This window comes from Desmodus rotundus, chromosome 1, assembly GCF_022682495.2.
Source record: "Desmodus rotundus isolate HL8 chromosome 1, HLdesRot8A.1, whole genome shotgun sequence".
NCBI classification, from domain to species: domain Eukaryota; kingdom Metazoa; phylum Chordata; class Mammalia; order Chiroptera; family Phyllostomidae; genus Desmodus; species Desmodus rotundus.
The window spans coordinates 7920099-7932392 of record NC_071387.1 but is presented as its reverse complement, the minus strand read 5'-3'; the positions used below and the strand labels follow the sequence as shown (position 1 = coordinate 7932392).

General features: G+C 41.2%; 1 protein-coding gene across 11 annotated transcripts in view; it reads left to right on the top strand.

Moving 5' to 3' along the window:
- Positions 1-12294, top strand: part of MAPKAP1 (MAPK associated protein 1) — a 212321-nt gene that overhangs the window by 85424 nt on the left and 114603 nt on the right. For all 11 annotated transcript variants that reach the window (XM_024562109.4, XM_024562110.4, XM_024562112.4 and 8 more), the window contains one exon: positions 2372-2544. In XM_024562109.4, the coding sequence (XP_024417877.1) occupies positions 2372-2544 (173 nt within the window). The remainder of the gene's footprint in view (positions 1-2371; positions 2545-12294) is intronic.

Below are 12294 nucleotides of genomic sequence, written 5' to 3'. Positions count from 1 at the left end.
GCTAGTGGGGAAGGCATTCACTAAAGATGTATATAAATAAACATATAATATGGAAATTATTAAATACAATGAAGAAAATAAACAGAATATGTGTGAGAATAACTGTAGACAGGGATTCTTTTCATAGGATTATCAGTGAAGGTTTCTGCGAACCTTCTGTGAAGGTTCATCTGAGCCTTGAAGAATAATAATAACAAAAATAATAATCCTCATAAGAGTCCTTTTATAGATAAGTTCTGTCATTATCATCATTTTACATATGAAGAAATATGTAAGAACAGAGAGATTAAGTAACCTGCCCAAAACCACACATTAGAAGATGCAAAAATCATGAGAAAGAACCTTCTAGACATAGTGAATAGCATCTGCTGTGGTCTGAAAGTGGGAGAAGCAGGCAGGCTACATGCACAGTATTCAGGGTACTTCGAGAAGGACAGTGTGGCTGAAGCCTGATGAGCAGGTGGTGTGGTGGCAGTAGATGATGCTGGAGAGGTAGGCAGCAGTCAGCTCACGAGTGGAGAGATTGGCCTTCCAAAACATAAGTGATACTCCAGTGCAGTAAGGTCAGAGGTGAAAGAGAGAAGGTGGTTAAATCCAGGTAAGTTTATAAATTTAATAAGGGGAAGATAACAAAGTTCCTATAGGAAAGGTCTTATTTTCTTAATGAAAAATAATATTTCTCACCTGTTGGCAGTTATATGAGTGAAGGAAGGAACAGAAGGTCCAGGGGTATCGTGGGAAGCTTGAGAGAGAAGCCAAAGTGTGCAGAAGGGGTCTTGGGTAGGGTGCAGGTTGCATCAGGAAATGTACTAGGCTTGCTATACAATGTTGAGTGTCTGTCTGAGGTTTATCATCATAAATTTGAAGTACAATCAACCTGTAGAGGTACGTGATTTTTCTCCAATGATATTCATTTGGGGAATGCAGAGGGTTGGGTTCATCCAAGACTGGTGTTCTGCCAGTTGAGTCCAATGGAGGGAGAGAGTGTTAAAGCTGTATTTTAAAAGGACTGATTATAATAATGGGTCATGTAATCTGGAGGGTGGTATTGGGAAATAAGGGGGACTGCTAGATAATTAAAAGGTGGTGAGTCAGTAGATTGTAGGTGGAAGAATTTGAGGGACTACCTGACCAAATGAGGTGAAAGTATATTAAAGTATATTCAGTGGATGGATATTCTGAGATCTCAGAGTTGGTGCAGATCTCTGGTACGCCTCCTGTGACTGAGGTGCAGTGGATGGAAAGGTACTGCGGATGCCGTGGTGTAAGTATGGAGACACTTGGTTATTGGACAGATTATTCTGTTAGATGAAATTGTCAAGACTGGTGAAAGAAGGAGGGGGAAAGAAGACTATGAGGCAAGAGCTCAGTCAAGCCCTTAGTGAGTGAGGAGAATGACTGGAAGGTTGATGGATAACAGAAACTAATGAGGAAGGGAGAGGATGGTGTAGTTGGGTGGCTTGTGTCTCAAAAGAACAGGGATTTTCGCAAGAAAGGAGAATAGTTTGGAAGTCATGGGGACAAGAATACCTACCTACTCCACCTCCTGGCCTTGAGGATGTAGCGTGAAAAAGAAAAAAGCAAAATAGTCTTCCAGTCAGCAGAAGCAGCAAATCCTTAATCACCAGCAGCTTTCAACTAAGGCAGAGGTGGAGGGAATGGTTTTTAAAAAGCTGTGATGATTTATGGAAGCTTGCTAATCAGCTGGGGTTCCAGAGGGGAGTGGAAGGTTCGGGGCGGAGAAGTGGTAGGTGTGGGGGAGGGATTGTCAGTGAGGTATGATGGTTAGGGCAAAAATGGAAGACCAGCTGAGATGCAGATGACGGAAATAAACAGATGTGCTGCTAAATGGGATCAGCCCCCCCTGGTCTCTGAGAAGTAGGCGCTTTGTTCCAGTGCTACAGGCCTAAATGCTTCTACAGAGAGTGGGGCAGCTTCCCCTGCGGCTTTTTTCAGGGTCTCAAGAAGTGAGATGGCGATTTTCAGGGAGAGTGGCTGATGCCAAGGTCTAATGGTGACTTTTCCAAGGTCACACTGAATAAGTAGCAAAGCAAGTCTCCGGCCACTAAACATCAGGTCTGCTCAACACTCTCATTTGTTCTGTTTTAATTGTAGTGCTCATTTACCTTACTGCTGGCAGAACTGGATCCATCAGACCATTTGAAAACGAAAATTGAAGAAAAAAACCCTTAAAACTAGACAGTGTTTCCCCTTTGGGATGTTTCCAGGCTCATAAGCAGGTCTGCGCAGAATGGATGAGAAATGGCTGCGTTGCATACAGGCCCTGGACAGCAGTCACTGGGGCCCAGTAGGGTCTGCAGGACCGTGACTGTGTGCTTTATTTACCCTCATGCGTGTGTTCTGTCCACAGGGTCATGTAGGCACAACAGCCACCAAGAAGATTGATGTCTACCTCCCCCTACACTCGAGCCAGGATAGACTGCTGCCAATGACTGTGGTGACAATGGCCAGCGCCAGGGTGCAGGACCTGATCGGGCTCATCTGTTGGCAGTACACAAGCGAAGGACGGGAGCCGAAGCTCAAGTAATCCTTCCTCTTTCTGGCTGCTCTAGTTTCTGGCTGTCTACTGGCGCCCGTGCTGCATTCTGGGCACAGCCATTCTTTCCAGGCATTGGCCTGAGAACCAAACAGCCACGCTCATCCAGGTCAGGTTGCTCACCAGATCTTGAGCCAGTGTATCTCAGGCTTATCTCAGAGAATCTGCTTGTAAATAAACTGATTAGTTTGTGAATCCAGACATGAGGAAATGCATTTTAGCAGTTTTTAAAACCTTTCATGAGGCTTGCTGATAAAAGTGGCATGAGAGTTAGTGGGAGGGAACTAATGTTTATTGAGTACCTACCACGAGTTGGGCACCATGCTGGGCATTTTGTACCTGATGTCTCGTTGAATTCTCCTAGCTCCCTATGAGGTGAGCTTTATGATCCTTATTCTGCATAGAATTGTTACTTGCTGCAGTTACACCAGTGGGAGATGGCAGAGTCAGGATTTGATTCCTGGTCTGTTCGATGCCAAGGTTTTTGCATTATTTCCTTTGGTCTGAATTAGTTTTCTTTGTTGCCAGTCATTCTCTCAATCACTAGACTATTCCTCATTAAACAACTATTTTAAAACTGTAGTGCTTGAAAGTAGAGTCTCTGTACTTGTACATCATAACTTGAACTTGAAAGTGCTGTGCTACATTGGTTCTCCCTGCTTAAATTTCATGTCTGACAGGAATCCTCTTCTAGTTTTAGGTGTTACTCCCATGGTGTTTGGGAATCAGTAGAATGTGTGGATGCCTTCATTTTGGAAATGCTTTCTCGTGCAGACTTCTCTTCTCACATTTGCAGGGTTAGAATGGTCTGGTCTACTGTCAGTGGTTTGGTTTTCTTTTTTTCTTTTAGATGCATTATATTTGCATTTAAAGTTATTCTTTCAGGTTCTTTTGACATTGCCCTTTACTTTGACTGAATAAATTGTGGATATAAAGATAATTGTTATTGCTTCCATGGCAATTGAAAGCCTTTTTAACCAGGATACCACCTAGGCTCAGAAAAGGGTCAGCAGCAGCTCTGCTCAAGGCTGAGCCGTGGTCATCCCTTTTCAGCATGAAGTGGAAACAGGAAAGGGGGTCACAGTGCTGGCGACTCTATATGTGTTGTCCAAGTTAATCCTTAAAGCATTGCTTAGTCCAGGAACCAAAGCTAAGAGAGGCAAAGGAACTTACCCAGGGTTACATAGCTAGGAACAGAGACAGGAATGCACTGGGACACATTTACAGATGAGGAAACTAAAGCTTGGAGAGGCTAAGTAGCTTTCCTAAATCACACAGTAAGTGACGGAACTGGCATTGAAACCAGGAACCTCTGACTCTAGAGCCCTAGCTCTTCGCTGTTGCATTATACTCTCTACTATAGGTGACATAAAAACTGTTTTTAAATCCATGCTTGCTGCAGGCACTCTGCTAAATCTAGAAATACAGGCGTGAAAAAGGCAGTTCATGCCATCTAGGAGCTTATTGTCTGCGGTAAACAGGCAATAGTAATACTGTACCATCCAACCCATTAGCAAGTAATACAGGTTCTCTGAGAAGATTTGACCCCATATTTGGTGGTGAGAGTGGAGTCATAAAAAGCAGTCCTAAGTGACATCTATATGGAAACATGAATGAGGAGTAAGAAAATGGGATGCAGCTCTGACTGGTGTGGCGCAATGGGTTGGGCATCATCCCACAAACCAAAAGATCACCGGTTTGATTCCTGGTCAGGGCACACATTTGGCTTTTGGGCCAGTTCCCAGTTGGGGGCATGCGGGAGACAGCCAGTAGATGTTTCTCTTGCACACCGATGCTTCTCTCCCTTTTTCCCCCCCTCCCTTCCCCTCTCTCTAAAAATAAATTAAAATACATATTTTTAATGTGATGCAGGGAGGTTGAGAGGGTTTTCTAAACAGAGGGAAAACATTACTTCTGTTTATGATGGCCCTTCAGATTCATGCTTTAAATTCTGTATTCTCCAAATACATAGAGATGATAAATGAAATATGTTCTTGACATAGTTGTGCTTGATAACAAGATAAACATCCTGGCGGACTAGAAACAGAACCAAGTACAGAAGTAGGCAGAGCGTGCTGAAAGTAGATTCTTTTAGGGTATTACTGTGAACATGCTGTGAATGAGTTTTACCAGCATGTGGAAAACAGATTTTTCTCAGGCTTCAGGGCAGCTTGGTGGGCCTGAGGTGGTCAGAGACCCCGACCATCATTTCTGGGTAAGGACCAGTCTCATCCGTCTACCTGTGTGCCATGCATGTACTGTTGTATTCTAAGTCTACCATGATGTCAAAAACAGAAAAGGAATGGGAAACACTGCTTGAGAACATGTGGACCACAGGAACCTCCCACCTGGATGGGGATCAGAGGAAATATCACTGCTGGAAACTAGGAGCTAGGGTGGAATATTCCTGCCTGCGAAAAGAAACAACACAGCTAACTTGGTCTGTGACTTGTTTAAAGTCACAGGGGCGTAGAGATAGCAGTAGGACCAGAACCTGGCCACAAAGTGACTGAGTTTATGGTAGCCCTAGTGTTACCAAAGCATAGGAACCCTGCGCAGCCAGAATAAGACCTGGCTCTGTACTAGAAGCTCCGCTCGGACAAGGATGGAGGGGGTGGCAGTGTCTGTCAATAGACAGGGAGTGGGGAGAGAGGAAGGTGGGGGAAGGAGAGAAAGAGATAAAGTGTTTTTATTCAAAAACAAATCTAGCAAATTAAATTCCAAAGCAAAAGAGTATAACTAGTACTAACACAGAAAGACAGTAATCAGAAGAATTCACTCCCTATGTAAGAAGGCATTATGCAAATTAATTTCAAATAAATATGTTTAAGATTATCAAAGAGATGAAGGAATACCATCCATGGTGGACTTTTAGGAAATTATGAAACAAATGAGCAGATGAGAATCAAGAGGTGGATTTAGAAAAGAGCCAATTAAAATACTGGAAATATAAAATGTAGTTATTAAAGTTTTTAAAAAGTATGGGATAAACCCGAGAGTGGGTACAGTTAAAAGAGGGAATGAGATGAAAGATAGCACTAACGAATCCACCTAGGATGTAACACAGAGATGAAGAGATTCAAAGAATGAAAAATGAGTAAATTAAGAGACATGGAGGAAAGATTGAAAGCCTCCCACTTGTGAAGCAAGAAATGGAGGGAATAGCAGAAAAACAGTATTTGAAGAGATAATGCGAGAGACTCTCCCAGAATTGAATGCAGATATGGACGAGTCTTCATATTAAAAGTACATGCAAATTAGCCCTGGCTGGTGTGGCTCAGTGGACTGTGAACCAAAGGGTCATTGGATCGTTTCCCAGTCAGGGCACATGCCTGGTTGTGGGCCAGGTCCCCATTAGGGGGCACTCAAGAGGCAACCACACATTGATGTTTCTCTCCCTCTCTCCTTCCCTTCCCCATTTAATAAATAAAATCCTTTTTTAAAAAGTGCATACAAATGAAATGAAAGGATAACCTTTTTAACAAATTGGGGTGGAGCAACTGGACATGCATAAGCCAAAAAAAATCAACTGCACCCTAAATCTTATACCATGTATAAAATTAACTTGAAGTTAATTGTGACTTGCATGTAAAGTGTAAAACTATAAAACCTTTAGTAGGAAACAGGAGAAAATCTTTGGGACGGAGGACTAGATGAAGAGTTTTTATATACATGACACTAAAAGTATGATCTGTAATGGAAAAAAGAAGATAGATTGGACTTCATCACATTTAAATACTTTTGTTGTACAAAAGAACCTTCCTTCCCTCCTTCCCAGCCCAGAAGCTGCCAGGCAGCAGCCATTCTGCTTCCTCCTTTGCCGTGGACCAGAGTCTTCACCTCCACCTGGCCAAGGGGGATGGGGGTTGTGGGAGGGATTGGGCAGTGGCAATGCATCAAACAGTAGAATTTAAGGCAAAAATGTCAGTAGGGATATTTTGGTAAACTACATAATGAAAAGGGACAGCCCACCAAGATAATATAATAATTCTGACTGTTTGTGTATCTAAAAACAGTCTCAAGATATTTCAGGGGGGTTATAAAGAGACACCGACTGGCCCTGGCTGGTGTGGCTTAGTTGGTTGGAGCATTGTCTTGTAACCCAAGGTTGCAGGTTCAATTTGCAGTCGGAGCGCTAGCCTAGATTGTGGGTTCGGTTCCCCATCTGGGCATGTACAATCCCAACTCATCAGTGTTTCTCTCCCTCCTGTCCTCTTTCTCTAAAAAGCAATGGTGGGCGGGGGGGATGTCTTTGGGTAAGGTAAAAAAGAAAAAGATTTTTAAAGAGGTAATGACTGTGATCCACGGTCAAAATGGGACATTTCCATGCATTCCTATCAGAAACTGGTAAGTAAAGCAGAGGAGAAATTAGTAAGGAAAAAGCAGTCAACCAATTCAATTAGCAATTCTGAACCCCCAAATAGAGAGTATTAAGTTAGGTTGTAAGCCTCTGAAACTAAATACATCTTATTAAGATTTTTATTCCTGAAGTATATCCAGTGTGAACATTTTCAAATAGTTGCTCTGTAACTATTTTGAATCACAGAATTACACTGAATTTAAATAAACCATCATCTTTTGAAATTTTTTACCATTCTTACGTGACAGTGAGTCTCAGATCTGTTTGGTATAAGACAGTCTATAAAGGAAGTCCCTGGGATCTCTTCCTATCAGACAGTGTAGTGGAAGGTGTTTTCTTTCCTGCTTACTTGTACTTAAGTGTTGAAATAGGTCCTTATTTGATCTTTTCCCATGGGTTGGCCCTTTGAAAGAACTCTTCATTCACAGGAGACCAAATTGCTAGATGCATGGGAAACCATTCTTCTAATTTCATTCTGGTTGTCAAAAAAACCCATTTATTTAAGAATATTGTTCTTGTCTTGGCTGGCGTGGCTCAGTGGATTGAGCATGGGCCTGTGAACTGAAAGGTCACCAGTTTGATTCCCAGTCAGGGCACAGGCCTGGGTTGTGGGCCAGGTCCCTGGTTGAGGGTGGGTGACAGGCAGCCAATTGATGTTTCTCTCTCACATCAATGTTTCTCCCTCTCTTTTTCTCTCCCTTCCCCCTCTCTGAAAATAAATAAATAAAATCTTTTTTTTAAAAGAAAAGAATATTGTTATTTTGTCTCTGTGCCCTGAAAACTGATTGTAGTAGTAGGAATGGAGACTTTAGCTGGAATTCTTGACTTCCTTTGTTAACTCTTGATCAGAATTGGAATGTGGTATTTAAGGTGATTTCTTGCTCATTTTGATGCAGTGATTTCAGGAGAAACTAAAAATCTATTTGGAAGAAACTAACTGAAGTCATTTCAGTCTCTAGGTAGTTGAATTTTTTAATTTAGACTTTATTGTATAGATTCATGTTTATTGAATTTTGATCAGAAAATATAGCCTATAAAATTTATGCTTAGAGACTTATTTATATTTTGCAGCTTACCATGCAATAAATTTTTATAAGTATTTCATGGATTCTGGAAAAATTTTGTATAGGTTACAGAATTCAATGTATACCTATTAAATCAATATATTTAATTACTATTATGTTCTTACATGTTTTGACTATTTCATCTATGGATAATTAAGAGAAATGGATTATAGTTTCCATTTTCTTGTGTGTTTCTGTCAAATTCTCCTGAAATTTCAACAGTTTCCATTTTACATATTGCATCGCACAAATGATTCATGCATTTCATATCTTTATTGTGAACTGTACTTTTTCAACATAAAACAGCCCCACTTGTTTTTTATTTTGTATTGTGTCCAGACTTGTTCTTTGCTTTCTTTTCACACTGTTAGCTTTTCTCCCCTGTTTTTCTTTGCACTGGTCTAGTCTAATGTATCTTTTTTAAGCCTTTTACCTTTGCCCTTTTGGTTTAGATATGAGGAATAATTTTGTGAGGGTTTTCTTTTTTGACTCAGTCTAAGTCAACTTCTTTTCATAGGGATGTGTATCTTACTAACAATTTGTAACCAATGATAGTTGGTTTCATGTCAATCAACTTGTTTTAAGCTTTGTTTTTTTGTATATATTTTTCTTTTTTATTTCAATTTATTTGTTATTCTGAGGCTGGTTACCTATACGATTTGAAAACATTTTTAATACACTCTATTTTTTCACATAATTTTAGGTTTACAGAAAAAAATTGCATGGAAAGTATAGAGTTCCCACATAGCTCCTTCCCGCCTCTCATTTTTACTTCTTGTCAACATTTTGTATCAGTGTGGCACATTTCTTACAATCAGTGAACCCATATTGATACATTATTGTTAACTAAAGTCAGTCATTTACATTAGAGTAGCTCTTTGTATCATACAGTTGTGAAGGTTGTATCAAATGAAATGGTTTCACTCCCTTAACAATGAACCGTGCTCCATCTGTCTATCCCACCCATCTCATCTGTGGCAGCCACTCATCTTTTTACTGTCCCTATAGTTTTTGTTTTTCCAGAATGTCAGCTAGTTAGACTCGTAGTATTATGGCCTATTGAGACTGACTTCTTTCACTTAGCAATATGCATTAACCTTAAATGCATATTTAAGGTTGAAGGAACCTTACCTTTATGTCTTTTCATGGCTTCATAGCTCATTTCTTTATATTTCTGAATAATACTCCATGGTGTGGATGTACTGCAGTTGGTTTTTCCATTCACCTAGTGGAGGACGTCTTGACTGATTCCAATTTATCAATAAAACTGCTATAAACTTGCATGTGCAGGTTTTTGTGTGGACATAAGTTTTCCATTCATTTTGCCGATACCTAGGAGTGCATTTGCTGGACTGTATGCTAATACTATGTTTAGCTTTCTAAGAACCTGCCAAACTATCTTCCAAAACATATAGTTATACTATTTGGCACTTCTATCAACAATATATGAGAATTGTTGCTCCACATTCTCACCAGCGTTTGGTTGTGTAACTGTTTTGGGTTTTAGCTATTCTAATAGGTGGACAGTGGTATCTCGTTTTAATTTGCAATTCCCTAATGAGATGATGTTGAGCATCTTTTCATATGCTCGACATCCCATATTTATTTGCTATTTATGGCACGTCTCCATTCTGGCTAGCCACATTTCAGGTGCTCAGTAGCCACGTGTTGGAAAGTGCGGCTCTGGAGTGTATAAAAACATGGTACAGCCATGCAGTGGAGTTCACTATGGACCCACTTCATTGAAATGTAGCCTCAACTATCTAGAGCCCTTGGGGAACTTCATGAGTCCTTGGTGGGTTTTGTACATAGTTGAGGGTTTATCTTATTCAGTATAAAATTCTCTTAATTTTAACAGTTTTTCATAGGAAGCCCTCTAAAATGTGTTAACACGTTCCTCTGCCTTCTTAGTCAGTGTATAATATTGTGGTTGAGAGTGTGGGATCCGAAGCCGTAGTCTGGGTTTGGATTCTGATGTTGATACCTATCAGGGTGATTTTGGGATGAATTATTATTTCAGCCTCATGTATTCCACTTTTCTTGTATAAAGTGAGAACAGAAACTTCCTAATAGGGTAGTTATGACTATAAATAAGAAAATACATGGCAAGTGCTCAGTAAGTGTTCATGTCTGGTTTTGCTAATTACTGTTCTATAACCAGCTATCACTACAAACAAAACTAGTAGTAATTCATCAACAGCAGCATAATTTGGCCCTTTCCTGATGACTCAGGTGATTCTGCTTTGCCGTGAAAGTATATAGGAATGTTTGACCTTACCTTATGCTTTCTGACAACTTTGCAGTTTGAGTTCTTGACACTTCTCAGTGCCCGCCCCCCCTCCTTTTCTTGCTGTCTGCATACCCGCCTCTCTATACTCGTCTCCCTTTTCTAGGTTTCGGTTTCTAATCTGTATTCCTTAGGGTCATCGTTGAGAACCATTTACCTAAATAATACAGCCTATCAGGCCCTTCCCATTCTGACCCCCAGCTGTGCTCCCGCGCACCCCGACGCATTGCATTCTTTAACTGGCGCTTTATGATGCCAGCACCATGTCTGCATTTGCTGTTCCCTTAGAGAGAAAAGCCTTTCTCGCTCTTTTCACGACACCCTGCTTAATCTCGAAGGCTGAACTCCTCAGTCATTTCTTCATTCAGCAAATGTTCACAGAATTCCAGGGCCTTGGTATTGAGGATAAAATGGAGAACAAGAGAAATTTGATTGTCCCACTCAAAAAATTTACAGTTTCATGGGGAAGAAGAAGCAATCAAATGTATTACACTTCATTCCTGGCTCATTTCACTTATCATTTGTATACTATAAATACTTACTGTTTGCTATATACCAGGCACTTTGCTGAGTATACACTGGTGAGTGGAACTGGGTGTGGGCTCTCTGTCATGGATTCCACGGTTTAGTAAGGGAAATGGGCGGAAAATTCAAATAATTAGACCAAATAATGTTTTCTTAAAAACTAAGCTAAGCACTCTGAAGGAAAGGAATACCGTTTATGAGAGTCTAGCCTGGGAGTTGAGTCAGGGAGAAATTCCCCAAGAAAGTGATACCAGAGGCATTCGGAGGGGAAAGTCTTGGCAGATGGGACCACAGAGCAGAGATGCTGTGGCAGGAGAAGGCATGTGGTGGTCAGAGAACTGAAGAAGGCCAGTGTGGCTGGAGCACAAAGAAGAGGAAACAAGGTGGGGTGGGATGAGACGAGAGGTGGGAAGGGCCCACAGGGAGATTGAGAGGCGTGGACAGATTCTGGAAACACTTACTAGGTAAAAATTAACATGACTTAGGAATGAATTAGCTATCGGAAGTGTGGGAGAGGAGAGGTGTCAAAGGTTTCTGCCTTGCACAACTCATCGTCGTGCCCTTCGCTGAGATGGGGAACATTGGAAGACCGTGCTTTGTGTGTTCTTTGGTGTGTAAAGGTGAGTAGGAGGGGTGGCCTAAGTCTGGCCTTCTGCCCGTTAATTTGAGATGGCTTTGCTGTAGCTAAGAGAAGTTTTCAAAGGATCATTTATATTTGCATGTTTGGAGTTTAGAGAAGAGAGATGTGAGCTAGAAATGGGAATTTAGGAATCATCCACAAAGAATTAATAGAAGCCTCCAGCATGGGTGAATGAGAAGAGAAGGCCCAAGACTGGACTTTGAAAAACTGTGTGGGTGGTGCTACTGAAATGGGGTATCCTAGACAGAAAAAGTAGGTTCAGAGTGGGGTGAATAAAGGGTTCAATTTCTGGTGAAATGAAAGCCGAGGTTATTTCAGAGGTGGATCCAAGTGCAGAAGTCTTACAAGCGATAGAATACGTGCAGGTTTGGAGCCTGACCCGTATCTGTTTTATCGGCCCGTGTTCCCCAGTCCATAACACAGTGCTTACATTAATACATAGCAGATGTTCAGCAGCTAATTGTGGCATGAATAAGAGAACAGGGAACATTCAAAGTTCTGGACTAAAATTCCCCACCCTTGCTGTGCCCAGGAGGCCTTTCTCCAGGTGTTTGCTAGGATGAACTTCTGACTGTATACAAACCTGTATTCATTAAAAATCACCGAGTTGTATGTTCACAACTTGGTGATATGTTTGTTCAAGTGATAAATGAAGGTTTGGGGGCAATTTTTGCAGGCACTTTGTTCATTGAGCTGGACAGAAAGCTTGCCCATCGGCATTTCCCAAATGCCAGAGTCCGCACCACGAGGTAACGAATTGGTAGATCCAACACCCTAGAGTGCCTGCTACGTGTCATGCTCCATGCTACGTACTTTAAGTGTATTATTTTATTCCTTATAACAGCTTTATGAGTCGCAGAT